We start from the raw sequence: 22,823 nt of genomic DNA, 5'->3' as shown, positions 1-22,823 counted from the left end.
ACCTGCCTGCCCAGGGGAAACAGCTGATGAATTCCTTGTTCTGCTTTGCTTGTGTGCGTGGCTTTTGCTTTGCCTGTTAAACTGTCTTTATCTCAACCCGTGAGTTTTCTCACTTTTACTCTTCTGATTCTGCCCCCCATCCCACTGGGAGGGAGGGGAGTGAGTGAGCAGCTGCGTGGTGCTGAGCTGCCTGGTGGGGTTAAACTACGACAACTGGTTAGGTTGGAGGAGATCTGTGCTTCTACTTTGTACAATGTTACTTCTAGTAGTAAAATTTAATACAGCCCTTAAGAGGGTGCAGGCTGCCAGGCACCTCAAGGAAAAGGTCTGATGTCCTAATCCAATAAGCAACTCCTGGCAGTAGTCACCTAGCTTGTCTTCTGTTTTTAATATGTCATCTTGAACAAGATACATTGAGAAGTTCTTGCAAAGCAGATCTGAGTCTTCGGTGACAGAGAGGGAAAGGCCTCCAGCGTAAATATTTTCAAGCAGAGTATACCCCAGACAGCATTTTGGTCTGTGCTGCTTGAGTTTCTCTTACTGAGGAATAGCAGACTGATAACAACGCTGCTTGATCAGTTGATTCTGATACAATTTTTTCAACATTTATTGACTACAATGCAGATTCTGCTGTGGACAGGTTAAAATACAGTTGAGGAATACTTATGTTTCTGCTTACTGAAGAGATTCCAGAAGATAGCCTTGAGAGGTACCTATCCATTATGTGCAGCTTACATGAAAGGCCTCCAGGGAGGTGGAAAAGTGTTCAGGATATAGCACAGTCAATTGGAACGACAAGTAGCTTTTCATCAGACCTTAGCAGTTTATTTGCCAAATCATTACTGCTTCCCCTCTGTTTCTTCAGTTTTGTTTTTCTCTTGCATTTTGTCACTCCAGTAGGCAAATAGCTGTGTTAGTAGGAGGGTGACTGTCTTTCATCCATGAGATCAAAAGGCTTTGTTGATTGCTTGATTCTTTCCTGCTTTTGTGCATATTTCGGTTGATCTCTTGTATGAATTTTTCAGATTTTAGTGATTGATGTAGTACTTTTGGGGTGATCAAGCCTTTTTATGGTGATTTAATTTTAACATTTGAAAAATCAGATTTATAATCACTGAATATTACAGAAAAGTCTTGACAAAATGATTATTCAAAAATTACCATGGCAATCATAACTATCAACTGCAAAAATAAATACGTTATATAGTCATGGAAACCTGAGAAATTATGTTTCTTGATTGCACTGTAGTCCACTGAAACTAAAATAGGACAACTTGTGTAGGTTCTTTTATGCTTTTATCTATTCCTGAATTACCTGGGAATTGCCTTGTGTGGCACATTAGTATTTTAGACTATGTTGATCCATAAATGATTTATGATGATGTGGGAACTGTGTAGTCAATGTTTAGTAACTCCACAAATTTTAGCTCAATGTATATAGCAAGATGTCTTCAAGAATCTATGGGGAGGTTGTGTCTTTCAGTGTTTCTGTCCATCTAAATGGTTTTATCCTTGAGTGCCATAAAGGCAGGAGAAATACTGGTTGACTGAGTACTGTTCCTAAGCAATACTTCCCTTTGCAGGTATTTAAATGGAACACATATATAGTCACTGCTTCAAAGAGCAAAACAATCCCAGGGGATTTCTTGAACTGTAATAGTATTTGATACAAAATTTATCTCTTCCCCCATTCCAACCTGACCATTCCCTTCCTGCTTATCACTTGTGTACAGATACAGGGCAGTTAAATTCAGTGTCCAACTCTGATGACAGATGTGCCAGCACACTGCTTCACTGGTTCTTTAGTTGCCCGGGTTGGCTGCTGACTTTGTTACCCAACACATGCATTTGCCAAACATGTGGCTGTCAGAAACTGGTTTTCTGCAGGTTAGAAAAGCTGAGTGATATGTGGTATAACTGGTAGAATTTCACAGTTGCGTTAAAGGGTGATGGGAACTGCATTAAAAAAAAAAGGTGTTGTGTTTGAAAAAGGGTTTTTTCCTTTCCAATTAATTGCTGACAGATGATGTTTCATGCTCTTTATATGATAAAACCAAGGATAACTGAATAAAAGGTGGAAAACTGGTAGTTAAGACTGCTTTGCAGGATCATCTATGCAAGAGGTATAGAGATATTTATAGATATCTTTTGCAATTGCATCTAACGTATTTAATGGGTCACTGAACTTCAATTGTTAATATTTCATGACTTATCAAATCACGGATGACTGAAAGCTTTACTTGCTGTAGAGTGACTAATACAAATGGATGTTGTAAGTTTATAGCCTCTGTTGTAGTAAACCTAAATTATAGTTATAGATTTTTTTTAGATAAAATGAAAATTTCTCACTGTAGGTTACAGCCATCAGCTTCATGCTGTTACATTAGAGTTTCACAGAATCACAAAATGTTAGGGATTGGAAGGGACCTCAAAAGATCATCCAGTTCGATCCCCCTGCCAGAGCAGGAACACCCACATGAGGTTACAGAGGAATGTGTCCAGGTGGGTTTTGAATGTCTCCAGAGTTTCATTGGTTTTCAAGCAAATAGAGGGGTGAATTGACTTCCTCGGTGACAGCCTTCATCCTTGTCTTTCTCTTGCTCCTGGCAGAACAGAGTCCTTTCTTCGCTCCTGGTATGTGGTGATAGTTGGCCAACCTGGAACCTGAACCTGTGTTCATCCTTGTTCTGCTTAAGGGTACCTGTGAACAAAGATACACCAATATAAACTTGAATGTTCTGGCTTTATAAAGGAAGATTTTGAACAGAAGAGTGACTGTTGTTCTCAGTTGCTGTTGTATGAGCTTTGTAGCCATTGGCTTGTCCAGGATCCAACATCACATACCAAATCAAATTACTTTCTTATATGAAAGTGCATGCCTTAAATCAAATTCTTTTTTTATCTCCATTGTATGGCATAAAAGCTAGTTTGACTCAATATGCAGCTCTTGCTGAGAGGTAGGTAGTATTGTTGTTTCTAATTTCTTGGTGTTCATGTGCAGCCTTATAATAGAATTCTCCTCTGATGTGTTGATTTGGTGCATTAACGTCACAATTCAACAGTCGTTTTAGCTCCAGTTTGACAATGCAAGAGCAACATGAAATGTCATATTTCAACAAGTCAGATCCATATGTATGAATGATTTCACACCTAATTACTGAAGTCTCTGAAATGAAGATTACTAGGAGCCAGTTATGTATGGTGGGGAAATTATTTCACTTACAATTTTATTATAGCATCCTTTGCTGGTCCTTTCAAGAAATGGCATATTGGGCCAGGAGGAATCTTTGTTTTTTTACCAGCGTGATGTACTTATGGACTTTAGTGATTGATACAAGTTGTTCCTATTTTTATTTTTGTTACTATGTATTCTGACTGTGGAACCACTAAAATATGCAGAATTTTGTGTAGTCACAATGAATACAGTGTTGATTGCAGACTTCAGGGCACTACTGTGGAAAGTCTGTGAAGAATTGGTTTAGTAATCTCAAGATAAAAAATAAATGTATCATCTTTAAATTGTCATTTTCTCAGAGAAGATTCCCACTTCAGCCTACAGTGTATTTTACCATTTGTCCAGCCTTGTGGTTAGAATGTCTGATTTTTGCGTCTCAGAAGTATTAGGGTAAAATCTTTTGGGAGTGGTTGTTTTAATTAAAAATTCTTAATATCTTGGGGTTTGGTACAAGATTTGGATCAATATTCTTTCAACACTTAATTATCATAATTATCCAAAAATAGGCTGCATTTAAGATGTGTTGAAAATCTTCGTCTTTCTTGGAGAAAGCAAGGTGGTTTAGTCTCAGAAGACACTCCCAAACATCTGATTATGAGAGCTCTCCTTTAATTTCATGATTTCTGCTCATGGCATATACAGAGTACTGGTTTTTGTCATCAGGACGTGTTAGAAATCCTGTTGCTTTAATTATTCTTTCAATACAAAATGATATTTGCAAACAAAACTTCACATAACAGTAGAAGGCTGGTAACTCTGTGTACACTTACTGAGATAGCACTGCAAATTTAGGGGCCTTCTGTAAGCGTATCAAGTCCTATCAATATCACAGATACTTGGTAGTATTTTTAAGGTTACTTTTTTCTGTTAATGATAGAACTTATCTTGCAATGTCAAGAAGTTCTGCCATTGAGGGACAGAAATCTTATAAATGAAGGACCGAAAAAACAGTGAAGATTTTCTAGATTTATGGATTTAAGGTTATACACTTGGTCAGCGCACAAAGGTTTGCTGCTGGAAAACAGTCTCGTGTCGCCCACCTCATCTTCTAAGAAGCACTTTGTCTGGCATCCGCTTAATGAAGCTACCTGACTTCAGTAATTAACTATGAACATCTTCCCCAAGTGTTTCTTTGACCATCTGTTACCATCTTTGGTTGCTCTGATTTTGAAGTATGAAATAGAAAGGCAAGTGCTTTTGAGTTATCTGTCTACGATTTGTATTTGCGGTTCTTCTGCTTAGGACTTGCCTTTCCCAGGTTGTTAGGGACTCAATTCAATGCATGCACGTCCAACACATTGCAAGTGCATTCAAGCCTTGGTTTTGCCTGGTTTGGAGGATCAAAATAAACTCCCTCCATGACCAGTTGCAGGAGTCTTAAGAAATTTCTGAAAATATTTCCAAATACATCCTCAGGTGCTGAAAATAATTTGATCCTATCAGAAAATACCACATGAAGCAAATTCCTAGCTTGACTTGCAGGGCATTATGGAGTATTTTAATTGATCCTCAAAGTGAGGGAACTGACTTAGAAATGCTGATTTATCCATGCATCAGTCTGTAGAGCTTTTTATAGTTTTTTGTTTTAAATTGATGAGCAGAGTGAGGCAAAGACTGTTGTGAATTGCCTTTTATTTTCCTTTTTCTCCTTAAGCAAATTGAATAATGCTAAGTAAATGTGCTAAGAGAAAAAAGGGGCTTTTTCCTAATTTGTATATTGAATAAAAATAATGAAGAGAAAGGAAATTCATTAATACTTTGAATTATTCCTTTAATAATAGTTCTAAAATGAATAAATTATTGGACTGCTTTTAAAAAGCGATGTTACTGTAACAGTGAGTGGGCTGGGATAATCTGTGCAAATGCTTTTGAGATACCAAGAAGTTTTCCAGAAGATGGTGGGGGAAGCTGGATTTTCATCATATATATATATTCTTAAGACAGAAGATTATGAAGGGAATACAGTAATTAATAGTGACAGAGCCCTTGCAGAGACCCAAGGGTGAAGGGGGAACACAAAGTGGTAGGATATATAGGATGTAGAAGATGCAGATATATACCTTACCTTTGGTGGATCCATTATAACAGCCACATTAAGTGAGACCTAATGTGAGTTTACCCACTGTTTTACTTATAAGACAGTAAAACTGACTACTTCTGATTAATATCAGACATGCAGGAAAAATGTAAGATGGGCAAGCAGAGGACGACTTTGGTATATGTTACAGCTTCTTATTACCTGTGGCTTAAAAGCTTGCCACGGAGTTGATGTTCTTTGTGTTTAGCAGCCTGTGGTTGTATTTCCTTCTGTGAATGTGTCCAGTTGCTTTCTTAAATCCATAAAACCCTTTTACCACCTCGCTGAATTTTCGGTTGTAAAGTATGTCACAGATTAACTACAAATTAAGATGAAGAAATACCTCATTCTGAGTTTTGTTTTTTGCCTTTAAGCAGCCTTTTTAGTGTCCTGAGATGTTTCTTGGTTCTTGTTTCAGTGGCACCACTTTAAAAAACTATCGTGGTGTTTGTTGTTGTTGTTTTTAAATAGTTTTTGGGAAGAGAAGATGTGAGGAATAGAGGTAATGAGAAAGCACAGAGGAGAGATGGAAGGATGCTGCTCTGATGAGTCAAGGTTTGCAGCGAGTCAGAGTCACTGAACAAAAAATAACAACAAGGAGACAGACTGCTAATTGAAACGAGCTGATTCTAAAAGATGAATATGAATTCTAGGGCAAGGTGAGGAAGTGTCTTCTCAAAAGAATAAATACCTTTGCTTCACCTGAGATTGAAGAGAAAAGCCACAAGGAAGCAAATCACAGGAGAACGTGCTAGAAATACGGCAGCTTCTAGTAGCAGGAAGTGTTCCTTGGTCTGAAAGACAGGAGAGGTGCGATGGTGCACAAAGGGAGGAGGGGAAAAGGAGAAAAGCAAAAGATGCACATTTATCCCTTGAACAAGTCTATGAAATTGGCAAGACTCTTAATCTAATATTATTTCATGTAAATGGGACACAAAAAGTAAGGCTGAGTGGAATAAGAAAGAAGTGGTGAACACTGATTATACAGTGAGGATAACACCGTATGAGAATGACACTTATGACTTGCATAGTAGAAACCAGAAGAATTTTGTAGTGTAAAATTCAAGGCTGTACGCCGTGAGCTTAGCAAACTGTTTTGCTATGAAGACATTCAAGATATATCTTGAAGGTGGTGAGTATGATACAAACCGAGTGGATTTAACAGCGTGAAATTTCAAGGTCATGTACTTGAGGGTAAATAAACATTTCTTCTAAAAACAGAAGGATCAAGGAAGAGGAGGAAGTTTTGCCTGTCTAAATAAATGACTGGGGCACCAATATGATGGAGCCTTGAAAAAGCAAAAGGGCTCACTTGTTTAAATCTGTAAATCGCATAGATTTATAGATTTGCCTCAAGTGAAGTTGGAGGAAACAGTGAAGACAGAGTAACAGGGTAACAAATACAAAAAGGTTTCATTAGGATATAGGAGTGTATTCAAATAAATAGGTCTTGAATAAAACTACTTCAGAAACTGAAGCAAGTTTTCCTGTGTATCAGTAACATTCTGGAAAAGTCTATGAGAGTTGTCGTGTTAGAGGGGAAAAAACTTACTGTTTTTGTGATAAATCGAGTACATTTATGAAAAAGATGGTATGACATGATGGCTTCAGTGACATGGACTGATCTCCATCCAGTAAATTCTTCACTGTACTCAAGACTTGAAAGTAGGGATGTTGCATGATAATTCCTAAGGGGAAATGTGATGCAAATCTCCTTCCCTGCCAGGCTGTCAAGAGTTCTTTCTGGTAACATATAAACATCCCTAACATCGTGATAGAACAAACATCTTTAAATCCTTAAATGGGTATAAAAATAAAAGAAAGATTTGTTAGCCTAAGCAACATCGTTTTTTAAAGGATAAATGGTTGCAGTAATAGTCAGTTGATTTCCTATCCCACTTACCCCCTCCCCTCCCCACTTCATAGTAATTAAACATTTAGTGAATGTAACACTCGCACATCTGGAATTTGTCAACACATTTATGTCTTGAAAGTTTGTTCAAGTTAGTAATTAGTGTTAAATTCTGTTTGACCCAATCTGATGAAGTCTTCTGGTAAAGTGTTGTCAACCCGTTGATGACATATGCAGAAATTACTTAAAAATTGAGAAGTGTGGTATAGACTACTACAGATGGGGAAATAATGTGCAAGCTCCTGGAGAGTCAATACAAAATTATGAAGTAATATTTATGTGAGAGAAATACAGAAAATAACTTATACAGGACAAAGGCAGAGGCGAAACTCAAACATTCATAGAAGAAAAAGGCTTGCAAGCAGACTGGGTCCCTGTGTTCGCTGTGCAATGTAGAATTCTATACAGCTACCTATGTGTGTGTTACCAAACTAACAGCCTAAAGTGCTGTCTATGTCAAAACCAGTTTGATGTTAAGATAGTTTAAAGAAGAGTTTGATTAATTTAAGCTGAGAAAAAGATAAAATACATAGCTGAAGCATATAGTAATGCTCTAGTTGCAGACATGAAGATCGTAAACAATGTGCAGGGGTTTGGAATAAGGCAAAAGTGGTGTGATATAGTTAGCAATATTGAAGCACTACTAGCAGGTGGAAAAATTGACCAAATACTAACAGAAAGAGATTCCAGAAAGGGAGGCACTGAAATGATTTCCCACATTTGAGCATTTAAGATCTGATTAAATGGTAGATCATATCACTAAGTGCAGCCTCTACTGTTAGATATTTTTCCATGCATTAAAAGCCTTGCGCAAAACATAATTCAGAATCAAAATCTGATTGTTAAAATCTAAGTATTCAGAAAAGTGCTGACTTATTTTTATTAATTTTTATAAAAACAGTTTTGAGCAATTACTGGCTTAAATATATATAACTGTAATGTTCTATTGTTACCTTTCTTTATGAGCTTTTCTAACAAGGCTGACATACTGAGCATACTCTGACTATAATTTTGATTGAAATCCTTTTGAGCAGGTTTGGGGTGGTTTTTTTACGCTCACATAATTTGTACTGGGGTCATTGAATTTAACTCCAGGAGACTATTTCGGCAGTCATTTTGACTGAAATAAGTGTTCTAAATAGCATCTGGTTTTCAAACTGTCTTGTTGCGTAGCAGTGGCTGCAGCACATGCGTGAACGTCACTCCTGGCAGTGGCAGCTTCAGACAAGCGCAGGGAGCTGCGTGTTTGCTTTGCGAGCCGAGTGACGATGATGCTGCAAAGCATTGGGGTGCCTATAAAATTTAATATAACTGGGAGGATAACTGCTGTCTGATGGTACTGAAATAACAAATGTTCTTAATTTCTTCATAGGTTTGAGGTTGAGAATCATAAAGCAGGTGAAAGCTGTGGTTGAAATTAAGTCAGACTGAAGAGTTACAATTAACATTGCATCTTGGGCTAGATAATTGAAGATTATAGAATGTGGAGGTGAAAATACCTCACAGATCATCTAGTATGTCTCTGACAGTCTGAGACTGTTCCTGCTGGTGTCTTTCATTAGTATTTGCCTAGTCCAGTTTAAAATGTACCACTCCATGAGATTTGAGTCACATCTCTGAGGAAACAGATTTTTTTTTTTTTCCCCCTACTAGTCAGCATCATTTTCTCTGTTTAGATTTATCCTATGGGTTTCAGATGCGCCACACACTTTGTCCACACTCTTCCCTGTGATAATCAGTCACTGCTTGCCCCAAGTAACCGTGTGTTTCCCTGTGTCTCGGGTCTGAATTGTGCTCATGTTTTGCACCTCTGCGAGTGTTTTCTGGCTCCTGGTGGTGTCCTGGGGGAGAGCCTGGCCTTTCTCAGCAGACAGCCCTCACTTCTGGAATCCTCCTCGCTTCCACGCAGCCTCGTGCTGACAAAGCTGGTCTTTGTGTCTGCTCGGGGAATGATGCAAGGCCCAGCTGTTAGCTCAGACTGATAGGAAAAAAGGGGCCTTTAAGGATGGCTTGTGGGTTGCTTTGTTTTTTTCCAGAGGTTCAATGTCCATAGTTGACCAGCGAATCTCCAGAAGCAATCTGAGCGGTCATTTCCCACTGGCAGCAGCTCTCAGCTGTGCTTTAATGGTTGTTCTCACCTTGCATCCGAGCTTTCAGCAGCAGGTTTCTCACACAAATGTATTTCAAAGAAAGCTCAGTCTTGGCTTACTTTTAAATCCATCAGTAACACCTATTTCTTCGTATCTTTCAGACCAGTAACTTTTCTTCCGATTTTCTTGTTATTCCTGTAGAAAACTCCATTTATTAACTTTCGCTGGCATTAAATCATTACAAGATCTAACTTTAATTTTAGTAATAGCTTTAGAATATTTCTTCCAACTGTAATTTCAGTTATTACAAAGACACTTAATAAATATTCTTTCTTATGTCACCCACACAGTTTTTCTGGCTTGTTTCTAGCCTCTTCTTGCCAGATGTTTTTTCCCAAGCTTTTGTGATAATGAAATGAAGCTGGGTTGTGTTTTTTTTGCGAAGAAGTGTGATTAGTTTGACATTGCATTCATATTCTTCCTAACTGTGTTTCCAACTTTTGATGTATCTTCATTTAAGATCAGATTGCCTTCAAAGTTTTACAACACCTGAACTTTTGAAGTAGTAACATTTTTTTCAGTGTGTAAACCATAGGCAGCACTTAAGAGTTAACAGAACATGAAAACTGGTAGCTTTAAATTTTACTACATTGTATTAAAGCCAGTTAATTCCACTGTATCCTGCTTTACCGAGTGTGTGCCTGAAGTAGGCACAGAAAGAGACTGTTTATATGAATGCAATTTAATGCAAAATAGCTCCAAAAGCAGATTTTCCATAGCCTTTTCTTCCTTCCTCTGCTTCTCCGCCCCAGCTAACTGTTAGATGTTCAGTGCTCAGACCTCTTGTGTCAGGAGGGAACCAACCTTCTGTGTCCTAGGAGACTTCTTATCCATTTGGTGAAGACAATTATCTGATTTTTATGAACCAGGTCTAGAAAATGTTTGAGGAACTTAATAATACCGTAGCTACCAAAATTGAATATTTTCTTCTGACAAAGCAGTTTATTGTAAAAAATACATGTGTTGCCCAATTCTGTGGCTGACTTATCTGTGAGAGAATCCTGCTATATTGCATAAAGCAAAAAAATATGAAGAAGCCGTTGCTTTGGGGTGACAGAACTCTTGCTGGTTTTGTTTTTCCGTGAACCTGTTGAGAGAGCTGTGCAAGCAGAGCTGGGGTTTTTGGATTTGTCCTTTGGAGATCTCTGCCTTTCTCCACGTACAGGCCAGGCAGCTGTAAGTGGGGTTTGAATTCTGCTCCAAAGACTCACAAGTTAGATTTCAGCTTCTAACATCTGGCTGTCTGTAGGGGAGCTGGTCCCTATTTACTCCCTTTAAATGCATGTTCTTTCTCTTTGTCTCTACTGAGCCTCTTTGGAGATAAAACTGTTTCTTACCCGTATGAATTGAAAATGACAGTTCTGTCTGCTTCTGTCTTTTTAAGCTATCTCAGGATGAGGACTCATTGTTGCAGCACTCACTTCCCTGTCGTGACATTGCTATTAAGCTAAATAAAGGGAGGATTTGTGAAAGAAATGAGTAAAGGGTTGTAGTTTGCCAAGTAAGTTTGTGTTACTGTGATGATCAATAGCTTCATTTGTCTTGTAATATTGTATATTGGGTCTTTAGAGTTAATGTCTTGGGTCACAAACATTAATGAAACTTGGTATGTAGTCTGATGTTATTTCAGATTTATTGACTCAGCCTTTAGAAAGGAGTTTTACTTTGCTGGCCTTATGTTACACACATCTCATTTGGTGCTAGCCAGAAGAGAAAAGGGTTACAATGTGTTGTTAAAGTATTGCTGGAGCATTTGTAATTCAGCAGAAAGGTCACTTTTACATCACATATAAAAATGAAATGGGTGCCACTCCAACATGTGTAGGCTGTTGCGGTGCTCATCGTGAGCTTCTAGGAGCCTCCTGCGTCCCCTCACCAGTAATGGTGCACTGGAGTGTATCACAGCAGTTCTTACAGCGGATTACTCCATAATGCTTCTTTACTGACTGACTAAAAACTATGTTGGATGAAGAATGTAGAAAAATGTGCTCTCAAACTCATGAGTTCTTTAAGGAGATAAACACAAAACAGGTTTGAAGTTGATCCCAATTTAGTGATTCGTGAACTGGATTTAGAGCCATTCACCATATACTGATTTCAATTTTCTTAAATGCTGTAGGTGCTAACAATTTGTAAATTGTGCTACTCTTAAATGTAATTTATAGACCTGAGTTAAATAAATGGAATTTGTCTTTGTGAATATGGGTAGGCCATAACCAAACTCCAAGACTTTGCAGAATGATGACATCCAAACAGCACAGGCTGTTATAAAAATGGCCTCATTCTTGGTGACCATAATTTTTTCTATTCTTCACAGTTAGGTGTAATTTTTTTATGTATTATGTCCGCTTAAGGGAAAACTTTAATAATTATTCCTACCTCTTGCAAGCACTATCACAAATCTGAAGACCAAGTTCACTTTCAGCGGAAGAGTGGGGTTATTACTGAGTTAGGGTTTGGGTTTTTTTTTTGATTGATACTGATAAGAGCTTGCTGCTGCTTTTTCTAGCAGTGTGCTTCCTTGAAGGTTTGAACTGACGCTCTCTTTCCAGATATATTTATTCTTCAGAAGCTCCTTGCTATGCTATTATCATTACACAGAGGTAGGTCATGGTTGGCTGTGTTTCTTTGAAAAGTGGAGCTGTGGTCAGGTACCAGTTCTTCATAGAATGTAACCTTGTCGCCTTGAGTTGTCAGTGGCATCTATAGCGAGACTGGAGAATTTCTTTTTTTTCTGCTTTTACCTCTTTCCCCCGGGAGCTGGGAGGAGACGGGCACTCAGTGGTGACATCCACAGCTGCACCTTAGTGATAGCACAGTCATCGTTTGGAGGAATGAAGATGATTAAAAATATGCTGGTACATTACCATTTTAGTAAAATAATCAATCACTCTGTATGTGTGTTTGTAGACAAATTTCTCTCCTTTCAGGCCATGCTCTTTTTGAGCACACAATCTTCCAGCCTTTCCTTTCCAACCTTCAAATTATTTTTTGTCTGGAGTAGAGTGATACATCCATCTGTTCACCTGTGGTGTGAGCTGGCATGGGAGTATCCAACTTTGAGTGTGAAAGTTCAAGAGGAGGTCTTTGGGTATAAAGGGAAGAGAATCAAAGTCTCTCCTGGTTGTCAGGCAGAGATTTGGAAAATGTTCGTCTCATGGCTGTTATTCCTTTTCCCTGCATTGCCTTTGTCTCTCTGAGCAGAACCCCAGGATAACACTTGATAGGAAGGATGAAGGGTTTAGCCTGTGTCTCTCACTGCCTGTGCTGAAAATGTAATGACAAAAATGTATATACGTTCCTGGGTTTGCCAGCTGCAGAGCTATGTGAAAGTCAATGAGCAAGTATGAGTGACTTTCCAGAGAAATATGGGAATTCTGCCAAACAGGGGAAAAAAAAAAAAAGGCCACTGCTGTTCACGTTAGCAAAAATGACTAACATTACTAATGTGTCTTGCTTGTAGATCACCTCTCTTGTGACTCTCCAGCTGTTATCTGTGGTTGGCCATAATGACCAGCTTGATGGACCACGATATAAATGTACCGTATCTCTGGACTTCATCAGAGCTATTGCCCGGTGAGCCTATTAGTGATCGTTTACTGTTCTATGTGCTGACTTGAAAGAGACTTCAAATGCAGTATTTGCTCAGTCTATAGCTCTCTGCAGACCAGAATAGAAATCTATGGATGTTTTCTAAGAATGAATGAATGAATGAGTCTTATTTATGAGAAGTGTTGAACTTGAAGTATAGTCCAATCTTGTTTTGAAAAAACTTTGTTACAGCGGCAGTATGTGTTACAGTAACGTACTGTCTTTGTGCTTATTAAAGGTCATAAATACTGCTCTAAAATGTCAATCCATTTCATTACCAAAAGGCACATTATTGTATTTGAATCTGAAATGATATTTAGTTCTTACCAGTGTTTGTTATACCTATGATATAAAAAATACATGGGTTATAAGAATTCTTCCACATTGTCTATCTTGTATGATCTGTAGTTGATGCAAACTAATTCAATAAATGAATGTAAGTACCTCGGTGTTCTGTTCATTCAGAGCCTTCAGTTTTGGAGTATGAGAACAGGTCCATCAGGAGAGATGATGAGTTACAGACACAAATGCATGCAATGCATAGGCAACAATCAAGCCTTTGCCTCATTTTTATGAAATGCCAAGAGCATTACCTCACATCTGTTGCTGCAGCCAACTTGTTAGCAGGTCTTGCTTAAAGTGTCTCTAGCCAGAACAGAGCCAGGAAATGACATGTGGTGAAAAGGAGAAGTGTTCTCAAGGCCAATTCTCCTCTGTAATGTGGGACTTCAGAGGAACTTGTGGTGTAGACTGTATTCCATAACAGTGCACACGTTGCTCTCCTGAGCTATTAAATGTCCAATAGCCTTGTCAGTAAACCCCACAGCCACACTAATTCCAATTTGCAGTTGGACAGGCCACAGAATGAAACTTATCTGGTTCAGGCCTGGCTGGTCCACACTGCCAGGATCTCCACGGCTTCACTGTGTCAGTTTGCTATTCCCAGCAATGAAGTCACTGGTGAATGATGCCCTGGAGAAGCTCCCACTGGTAACAAGTGCAGCGAACCATCTGCTCAGCAGCATGGATCCGTGTGTGTACAGACGTCCCCAAGTTCTTGTCTCTGCTCTGACTCCTGCAGTGAATACAGAGACCAGTTTATAGGTTCTATACCTGTTATGAGGGTCCTTGTTAAGATGCTTGAGGTGATGATCCTCTCCTTGCAACCTCATTGTCCTTAGAAGTTTTATTGATTCCATTAATGTTGCCAGAAGGTAGAGATGGCCAGAAAATGGGCTCAAAACTTCTGCTGTGTGGCTCATGCTTACCGGAGGAAGGAGTTGTCAGAGATGCTATCACTGCAAACCTCAGTGCATGGTATTGTGCTTTGGCTCGCTTTCGTTTAGGTCAGGGTTGTGTATATATATATACACACACATAAATATATATATACACACATAAATATATATATACACACACTCGTATATCTATATCTATATATCTATATCTATATCTATCATTTTCTGGCTGACTTTTGCTACATGTTATGAGGAAGAAAGCAATTCTTTCCCTTGCAAATAGTTTGGAAGTGTTTATATGCTGCATAGATATGGCCATTTAAATGACCTTGACAGATTTTTAAGTTGCACCAGTTCTACTTTTCTCCTAGTCTCCCTTTTGTTTTCTTTCTTTGCTTTGCTCCCTTGTTAATGTTTCTTTTATTAAGCATCTTTTCCAATCCACAGTCTTTGTCAAATCTTTAAGAATTATGATCCATAAAGATACAAGATTTCATGAACCCATGATAAATCGGCTTTCCCCTTGCCTTGATGGGGTGAGCTATAGGGAAAGCCATGATCTTCTCTGTTTTAAGAAACCTCATTTTCTAGCTGCGCTATAGTCTTGCAGCTGGCTGTAGTTTTTAGCCACTCATGGGGGATTTTAGATGTATTGTAGAGAAGCACACATCAAGTAGCCAGCCCATCTCTGATTGTTTTTTCTTTGTTACTGCAATAGTAATAAAATAAGTTTGTTAGTCACTAAAATCTCCAGATACCTCAACCTTGTTACTGTCTCAGTCTTGATACTGAGCATAATTCCTAATGGAAGGCTGAAGAGAGTGCAAAGAGCAAGGCAGAAAATGATGCTCTCCTCCCCCCACTCCTCACCCTTATTCAAGCTGTGAACATTGTAATTACATTTTCCTGTATTTTTTAAGCAAAAGTGACATTTGCATTAAAAGACAAAAAAAAGCCACCTGTTTTTTTTAAAAAGTAGAAAACTTAATGTCTCTTTTTGGTGGCTTTTAGTATGATAACCGCTGGCTGAGCACAGTTTCTTTTTGGTATCACAGAACCTCATGTCTGGCTCTGTTCTGCTGCACGTCTGGTTTTTGCAGAGATATTCCCATGCTTTTTACCAGGTAGTATTGACACGTCTGGCTGAAGGAAAGGTCAGATGTCTCTCTGTTAGAAATTTTTTGCTTCTGTTTTAGGAATTTCAGACTAAAGTTCAGAAATTTTCTGGGGCTGAAGTAGGGATCTCTTAATGTTTGTTGAATGGAATGGAGCTTTTCATAGAGTCTCTAATGAACCCAGTTTTTATGACAGGACAGTTGTGTTTCGTTTAGTTGTGTGTGATTTTGTTTCTGTGCAAAGCCTTGTAACTAAAGCACTTTCTCGAGTGACACAACGGCATGTGAGTCTAACAGTGGGAATTAATTTCTGTAATTTTGTCCCTGGATTATTAAGTAGATTCAAACACATTTCTCATTATGTATCCTGGGGATTTCTGAACAACTTCTCTGCCCAGTATGATGTTTTATAGAAACTTTTTGAAAAGTGGGTTACAGAATGATTCATGAACAGAGAATATTAAATGATTGTAGTCTAACAAATAAGATGTTCAGCCAGTTAATCTCACTTAGCATTGTCAGCAGTTATTTTTGCATCACTGAATACTTTAAAAAAAACTTTTAATTTTATACTTGTCATTATATGCAGTAATTTGCGTTATTTATTCAAACAGTAAACCTCAAAGTCTGAGTGTTAGATTGTGTAGCAGAATGAGTTTAGAGACAAAAAAAATAATTATATGTTTTATTCTACTGCTGTTTCCTTCTGCCTGCCATTAAAGTACAAAAGTATACATTAAAATCTTCTATCCTATTGAGTGGCATTCTTGGATTTTTCAAATTTAGCTATGAACGTGGGTCAACTAGTGTCAAGACTGAAAGAATACAGACTGCAAATGAGTACAGATGAAGGAGTTATATAGTACATGTTAAAACAGGTGGTTTGGAAGATGAACAAAGCATTCAATAGCATAAAAGATTGCTGCCTTGCATCACCAACTAGGGTATCGTGTTTACCATATGAAAATATAATCTTATTAACTTTGATATATTTTTACTGCTTAATGATAGAAATAAGAATGTTCCGTTTTTTACTAGAAAGCTGCTTTATTTCTTTTCTTCAGAATCTTACAAAGTTGAAATAATCAGACGACAGGTAATGTAAATAGCACTAGAAGTTAAAAATTCATTCTTTGATTGCATTTCTTTTGGGGATACTACTTGATTTTGCATGTGCAGAATGTCCCATGTGCGCTGTCTCCAAACAGGTTAAAGTCTTAGCAATGTTAAGATGATTGCTCTAATATACTGTGTTTTTGTTTATAGGACCGTGAACTTCGACATAATAAAGTACTTGTACGATTTCTTGTGAAAACAAGCTTCACAGCCATATGGACACTGTGACAATGACTAAGGCAAGCTGTGTTCATCTCTCTACTTAGCTGGCCAGAAAGAAGAGTATTTTGGCTCTTTTAGATTTGTCCAAACAGGTGCTGGCCCAGCATGGAACCTGATGAAAATACTCTGATTGGTCTGGGTGGATCTGAGCAGAGGACTATTTACCAGGGACCCTGGAGTATTTGGAAGCAATGTGTTAATTATAAACAGCAGGGTTTGAGCACAATCTGTTCTACTCTTAATGATGTTATCTTAACACTGAAATTGCCTGAAACCCATTTACTTAGGACTGCATTTTGCTCTATGAACTCTCCCCAGTGCTTTGAACGTGGCAGCAGCCCTTGTTTGTATGCCCAGTCTTTTCACTTCCTCTCCACAGGAATCTTTGCAATCGCTTGCCAAAGCAGCTTTTCCTGAGGCCACCATTTTAGGAGAGTGGAGTAGCAAAATATAATAAACATAAGAACATATTTAAAATCAAGCTGGTATAAATCCTTTCTCTTCAGTCATATGTACGCAGACTGTTACACTGTTATATGGAGACCACAATGATGGGAAACTCCCAGTTAATCACCATACTGTCTTTTTTTCAGACCATTCATAAATGTTGACTATGAATCTATTTTTACAAAGCTCTATTTTAAAAAAATCATTAATTCTTAAAGTTCTATCCCAACGTCAAACTTGAAAGCTTTCATTTTTGTTTAAACATTTTATAATCCTTTTACACTCATCCAGTAACATTAAGTGCTAATTATAATGCCATTTGGAATGAGTGTACTTTAGGATACACACTGTGTAATGGCTTTTGTAACAGTGTCTGTCCTGTAGAGAAGGACGGCACAGCTGCCTTTCCATCAGAAAGGGAGAAATTCAACAGGTGACAGAGTATTCCTGCAGCTGTTCCCCAAAAGAGGTGGAATGGTGAATAAACTGTATGGTGTTACAACATAAAACTTTAACTTTGGAAATACCTGGTGAAATACACTGTATTTACACTTGTCTCCAGTTTACAAGTGGTAAATTCCCGACTGCCGCTGCCTTTATGGGGTATTAAAATCCCCTGGTCCAGTTTGGGATTAATGTCTCCATGAATCTGAAGATTTCTGTCACTCTCTTGAAAACTCCAGGTCCCACAGATGTTTTACCCCTGGATGCTGGCCACTGTTTGACGATACAAGACCATGTTGTGTCCTATGTTGATAGTTAGTTTTTTTTCCAAGAAAAAAACATAATTTCCACTCCCCCTGCCCCATGCTCTGATATTGGAGATGGTCAAATACCCTGAACATGTGTAGCTTTTTCTTTTTTTCTCCCAAGTGTGGGTGTGTAGCCAGGCTTCTGGATTCAGACCCAAATGAACAAGTTCCAGGTGAATCTAAGTGACAAAAGCATCTTTCTGGCCAAGCTGTCGCTTCCCCTCTCACGAGAGTATGAAAGGGCAACAATGACTCATCTCTGTGATCCCTTTTCCTTCCTACTGCTGAGCTGAGTCAAACCTAGCACCTGTCCATGAGGTGGCAACGTTTGTCACACTTGCTGAAGTGCTTGGATGCAGATACATCACCTGTTTCAAAATGCTTACTGCCACTTTTGTTTTTACTAATAAAAATGTACATAATGTAAAATTTGGGCTAAACTTTATGTTGTCCTCTGCTTTTGGAGCTAGTGCTGGGCTGACCTTAGCTCTTCTGAATCTCCTGTCTGATTGTTAGGGCTGAAAGTTGGAGAAGAAAGGTTTGGCATGTTCATCTGTAAACCAGTCCACGTGAAGCAACTGCAGTACATCATAGATTTTTGTGACATCTGATCTGGATTAGAATTTGATATATGAAACATGATGGGACCAATACTAATTTAATTAAGTGCTACAACTCTTGAGTCACAGCATTTCAAAAACTCCTCCCTAGCTAACCTTGTTTACAGCTTTCAGCAAAGTGGGGCAGGACAGGGCCAGCTTGTGAAGCTCCTGCTTAGCGATAGCCAGAATGGCTGAAAACCTCAGCACCTACCAAGCAGAAGCTCTTCCTTAGGAAATTTACTACCAATGAATTATATTGCACTTCCCACTTCATGAAAATATCACAAATACTTGAAAATAGTTCTAGATATATATATTAAGAGAATACAAGGAGAGCATAGAAGACAGCTTTATGAGTAGCCCTACACAGTCATATGGATGCACAATGAATTTGGTCATGGAGACATTTTCAGGCAACATTTACATCTGATTTCCTGCGGTAAGAAAATTATTATGTTTTTTAAAACTTGGCTTAGTACACAGCCATTTCAGGAATATTTCTAATGCTGCTTATGATGGGAGTTGATGAGATATGAGATGCAGATTCAGAGGTTTTCAGTAAGCCCATCACACCCATACAGTGGACCAGACCCTTGAAACTGCCCAGCTGCAAATTTGGAGCACAAAGCATTGAAGACATGAAATAAGGGTCTTAGAAAATAAGCTCTGCCAAAACTTAGTGCTGCTGGTATTTTTTTCAATGACATTTCTTCCAGACTAGCCTGGTGGTCATGTCCCTTGTAAATCCAAATTTTTGTGGAATGTAGTTAATTTGACTGAAATGAGATGAGCTGGAGAAGGAGTAGTTACTGAGAATCCATTAGACCAAACCACTGTCCTTACATCAGATGCACTTTTGTGACCTTTGTGAAATACTCCTATCAGTGATGTAAAATGTAAAGCTGAATCAGCAGAGTATGAGAATGAACAAGGTGACTGAAGTGCGAATGACTGATGTAGGCTATAACTGTGCTGGTGATGAATAGCAGGATTTATTCTGACAAACCAGAGATATTTCTATATATCCATGTCAATGAGTTTATAAGTTACTGCTGAGTTCCTTACTAGCAATATACTCCATTCTGAGCCCCTGTTTTCGTGGAGTGGACTCCCCGGGCCAGGAGTTCACCCCTTCCACAGGTGGTTTTGAGAACTGCAAAAGATGCAGAGCAAGACAGTTGTTCGATTAATCAGAAATCACAAAATCACAGACTGATAGGGACTGGAAGGGACCTCAAAAGATCATCCAGTCCAATCCCCCTGCTGGAGCAGGAACACCCAGATGAGGCTACACAGGAATGTTTCCAGGTGGGTTTGAATGTCTCCAGAGAAGGAGACTCCACAACCTCCCTGGGCAGCCTGTTCCAGTGTCTGTCACCCACACTGAGAAGAAATTTCTTCTCAAATTTAAGTGGAACTTCTTGTGTTCCAGTTTGAATCCATTACCCCTTGTCCTATCATTGGTTGTCACCAAGAAGAGCCTGGCTCCATCCTCGTGACACTCACCCTTTATATATCTATAAACATTAATGAGGTCACCCCTCAGTCTCCTCTTCTCCAAGCTAAAAAGCCCCAGCTCCCTCAGCCTTTCCTCACATGGGAGATGTTCCACTCCCTTCATCATCTTTGTTGCCCTGCGCTGGACTCTCTCCAGCAGTTCCCTGTCCTTCTGGAACTGAGGGGCCAGTACTTTGGTGGAGTAGTATGTATTTTAAAAATACCAGAGATTTTTTTCATAATTCTTGAGTCACAAAGCATTCTAGTACTGTAAAAATTACAAATGTATCGTGCCTGTCTCCGGTAGCTGATCAACAGGAGCTGGGGCTTGTTCTTACAAGAAAGTAATGGAGGAAGAAATGCAGATAAGATACAGTTGCAAGTAAATTAGTGCCCTTGAATAGCTCTGAATTCATCAACAGCTGCACTTTCATTTATTTTTTAAAAAGGCTTACAAGGCTGCATCCACATGTAGTACAGGAGGAGATTTATTCTACTTTGATAATGATTTACCTTACTCTGGTTCTCCCAGAACCTGCTGCTTCTACCATAATAATCCCCCTAGCTATTGTGTCTGGTTTTGTGCAAATTAAAGAAGTATTTCAGTTATTTGAGCACCTTCTAAGTTATGTTGGTTCTGTATGCCATGATTTACACATGTGAGAATGCATCCATTTTTACCATTGGTTAAATTTTTCCAGTACCCACTGAGTACTTTTGCCAAGACCATTCAGACACTATAGACTCCCCTCCTAACGGGAGCAGCAGCCATGCCAGGAGAGTAGTGTGAAGGACAGGAGTCCCAGCAGGAATGAAGAAGATACTACAGGTCTGTGACCACTGAGTAAAATGTACACAGTTGAGTATCCCAGGTTTAGATATTCCCTCTGTACTCCTGTTGGCAGGGGTGGCAGGAAAGAGTGGGAAATGGCAGGTTCTTGAGGGTTGCAAGGAGATGGGCACATTACATGTTTTAGTCAGCCCAGATTATTTTGAAGAAGAAGATTTACTCCATCCGGGAGGAAATGCTACATGAGTCGACAATAACTTCTCCAGTTTTCTGAACCACAGAACAGCATAACTTACAAAAGAGCCTTATCATTGCTAGTAAATATGCATTGGGATGAAGATACAACTTGATTAGCAAGTCTAATCATACACAATACCAAATTTTTATGTGTTTGTAGATACTGAAATGGCTGCACTAGAATATTAGATGGGAAATTAATAGCAAAAACTGTGTATTTTTTATCTTGGCTTCCATGTGATTTTACTCTGAACAGGCAGATTCATATAAGCTGTACAATACTCAGATAGAGGTAAACATGGAATAAGTTCGAGTTGACTTTTTGTTGCTTTATTTGTGTATGTGTTTATTAATACTATTAAAAAATAAACGTGAAAACAGTACAGAAATAGTTTGTGTATGCTAGCAGAGTTGAAATCACAGAAGTACAACCATTATTATGAAGATTACCTGAAAACTGTACATGGGGATGTCTTTAAAAAGCTTGATGGCAGTGTCAGTGCCAGAACAGAAAGTTGAAGAACATCAGTAATACTTGTTATTTGACATCAGCCATATATTTGCATATGGCTGATATATTGAATAACCACATATTTGTAAATAGCAAGGCCTCTAATATCAAGAATCTTTGAAGTACAATACTAAAGTAAGACCAAGACAGTCTGTCGAGCAGCCTGTGACCGTCAGTGTTTCTGCGCTGTTTTAAGCTGAACAAGTAAAGGACTATCTGTAAGCAAAGTGGTCTTGGAGTGAGGACATGATGGACAAAGTACCAGAGGTGGATTTAATGTCTGAAGTGTTGTAGTGTATTGTACTTACAACTCTTCCTCTATCAGTGACCAACACTCCTTTTTTACCCAGAACTGAGCAAGGGAAGGGCTTTCATAGAGGTCAACAGAGGGACCAAGAGAAGAGTAGAACAAAGAAATGGACATTCCACAGCAGCAGAACTAGCCCTGGCTTCCTTTCATTTGGTTCCAGCACTGATTTTGACCAGACAAGTACTTGCTTTGGTTACAAATCATCACCATTGGTGTTGCAGTTACCCAAGAGGATTTGTCATATAGGTCTTCCAAGGAAGTTAACACCACCAGACAGCAAAGTACTGAAAGAAAATACATGTTCACTGCCTACCATTTGGGTATGGCCATGTGCCTCTAGTATGGAAAGGGGCTGGACTTCCCTCTGGGGTGAGGCGGGGCTGAACTTTGCTCCTTTGACACATTTAATGTTTGGATGTATCCAGAACTCTACCAGACTTCTGTATTCCCTTCTTTTTCTTCTTAGAATCACAGAATTTTTTAGGTTGGAAGAGACATTCAGATCATCCAGTCCAACCGTTCTCGTACCCTCCTGCTACAGTTCTGTGTATTTTTTGAGATGGCTCTTCCAGTGAGCTGCTCTGCAAGCGCAGCCAGATCCTGGGGTTCACATCTCGGGAGGGCTCTCCCACCAGCTTGGGGAGCAGGAGGGCTGCTGAGAGCTGCCTTGGCACAGGATTGTGTTGTTCAAGTAACCTGTTGCCACATACTGTCTTCTGTCCTGACAGCACTTGTCTGGATACTCAGGGGAGGTCTGTTGGGTACTCAAGGGCAGGTGTTCAGCTTCTGCAAGGTTCTTCTCCAAATCCTGCTTAAATATGTTGGACCATGAATGCTGTATAGCCAGTCGTCTTGTTCTTGGTGTTTGTTTTTCATATTTGTTTGATTTGGATGAGATGCTGGTGAAAAGCATCAGTGACAGACCTGGTGTAGTAGATGTGATTTTTCATAAGCAGCACAGCAGAGGTGCAGTTTTACCTAAATTCATTCAGCACGTATGTTCTGTTTTCCTGGCACATAC

At 38.9% G+C, this 22,823-nt stretch overlaps 1 protein-coding gene across 2 annotated transcripts in view; it reads left to right on the top strand.

Annotated features, from left to right (window-relative positions):
- The window catches only part of ORC5 (origin recognition complex subunit 5), a gene marked incomplete at both ends in the record, with an annotated part of 64,875 nt that extends 48,220 nt beyond the window's left edge, over positions 1-16,655 (top strand). Inside the window, 2 exons of one of the 2 annotated variants that reach the window (XM_080363427.1) lie at positions 12,838-12,950; positions 16,585-16,655. In XM_080363427.1, the coding sequence (XP_080219553.1) occupies positions 12,838-12,950; positions 16,585-16,630 (159 nt within the window). Of the gene's footprint in view, positions 1-12,837; positions 12,951-16,104; positions 16,169-16,584 lie in introns of those variants that run through there. The other variant, XM_080363428.1, reaches the window with a different exon arrangement.
- Positions 16,656-22,823: the final 6,168 nt, after the last annotated feature.

The sequence above is a fragment of the Nesoenas mayeri genome (genome assembly GCF_963082525.1).
Source record: "Nesoenas mayeri genome assembly, chromosome: 1".
Lineage (NCBI taxonomy): Eukaryota > Metazoa > Chordata > Aves > Columbiformes > Columbidae > Nesoenas > Nesoenas mayeri.
Note: the sequence above shows the minus strand (reverse complement) of the source record. Positions and strands in the feature narration are given on the sequence as shown.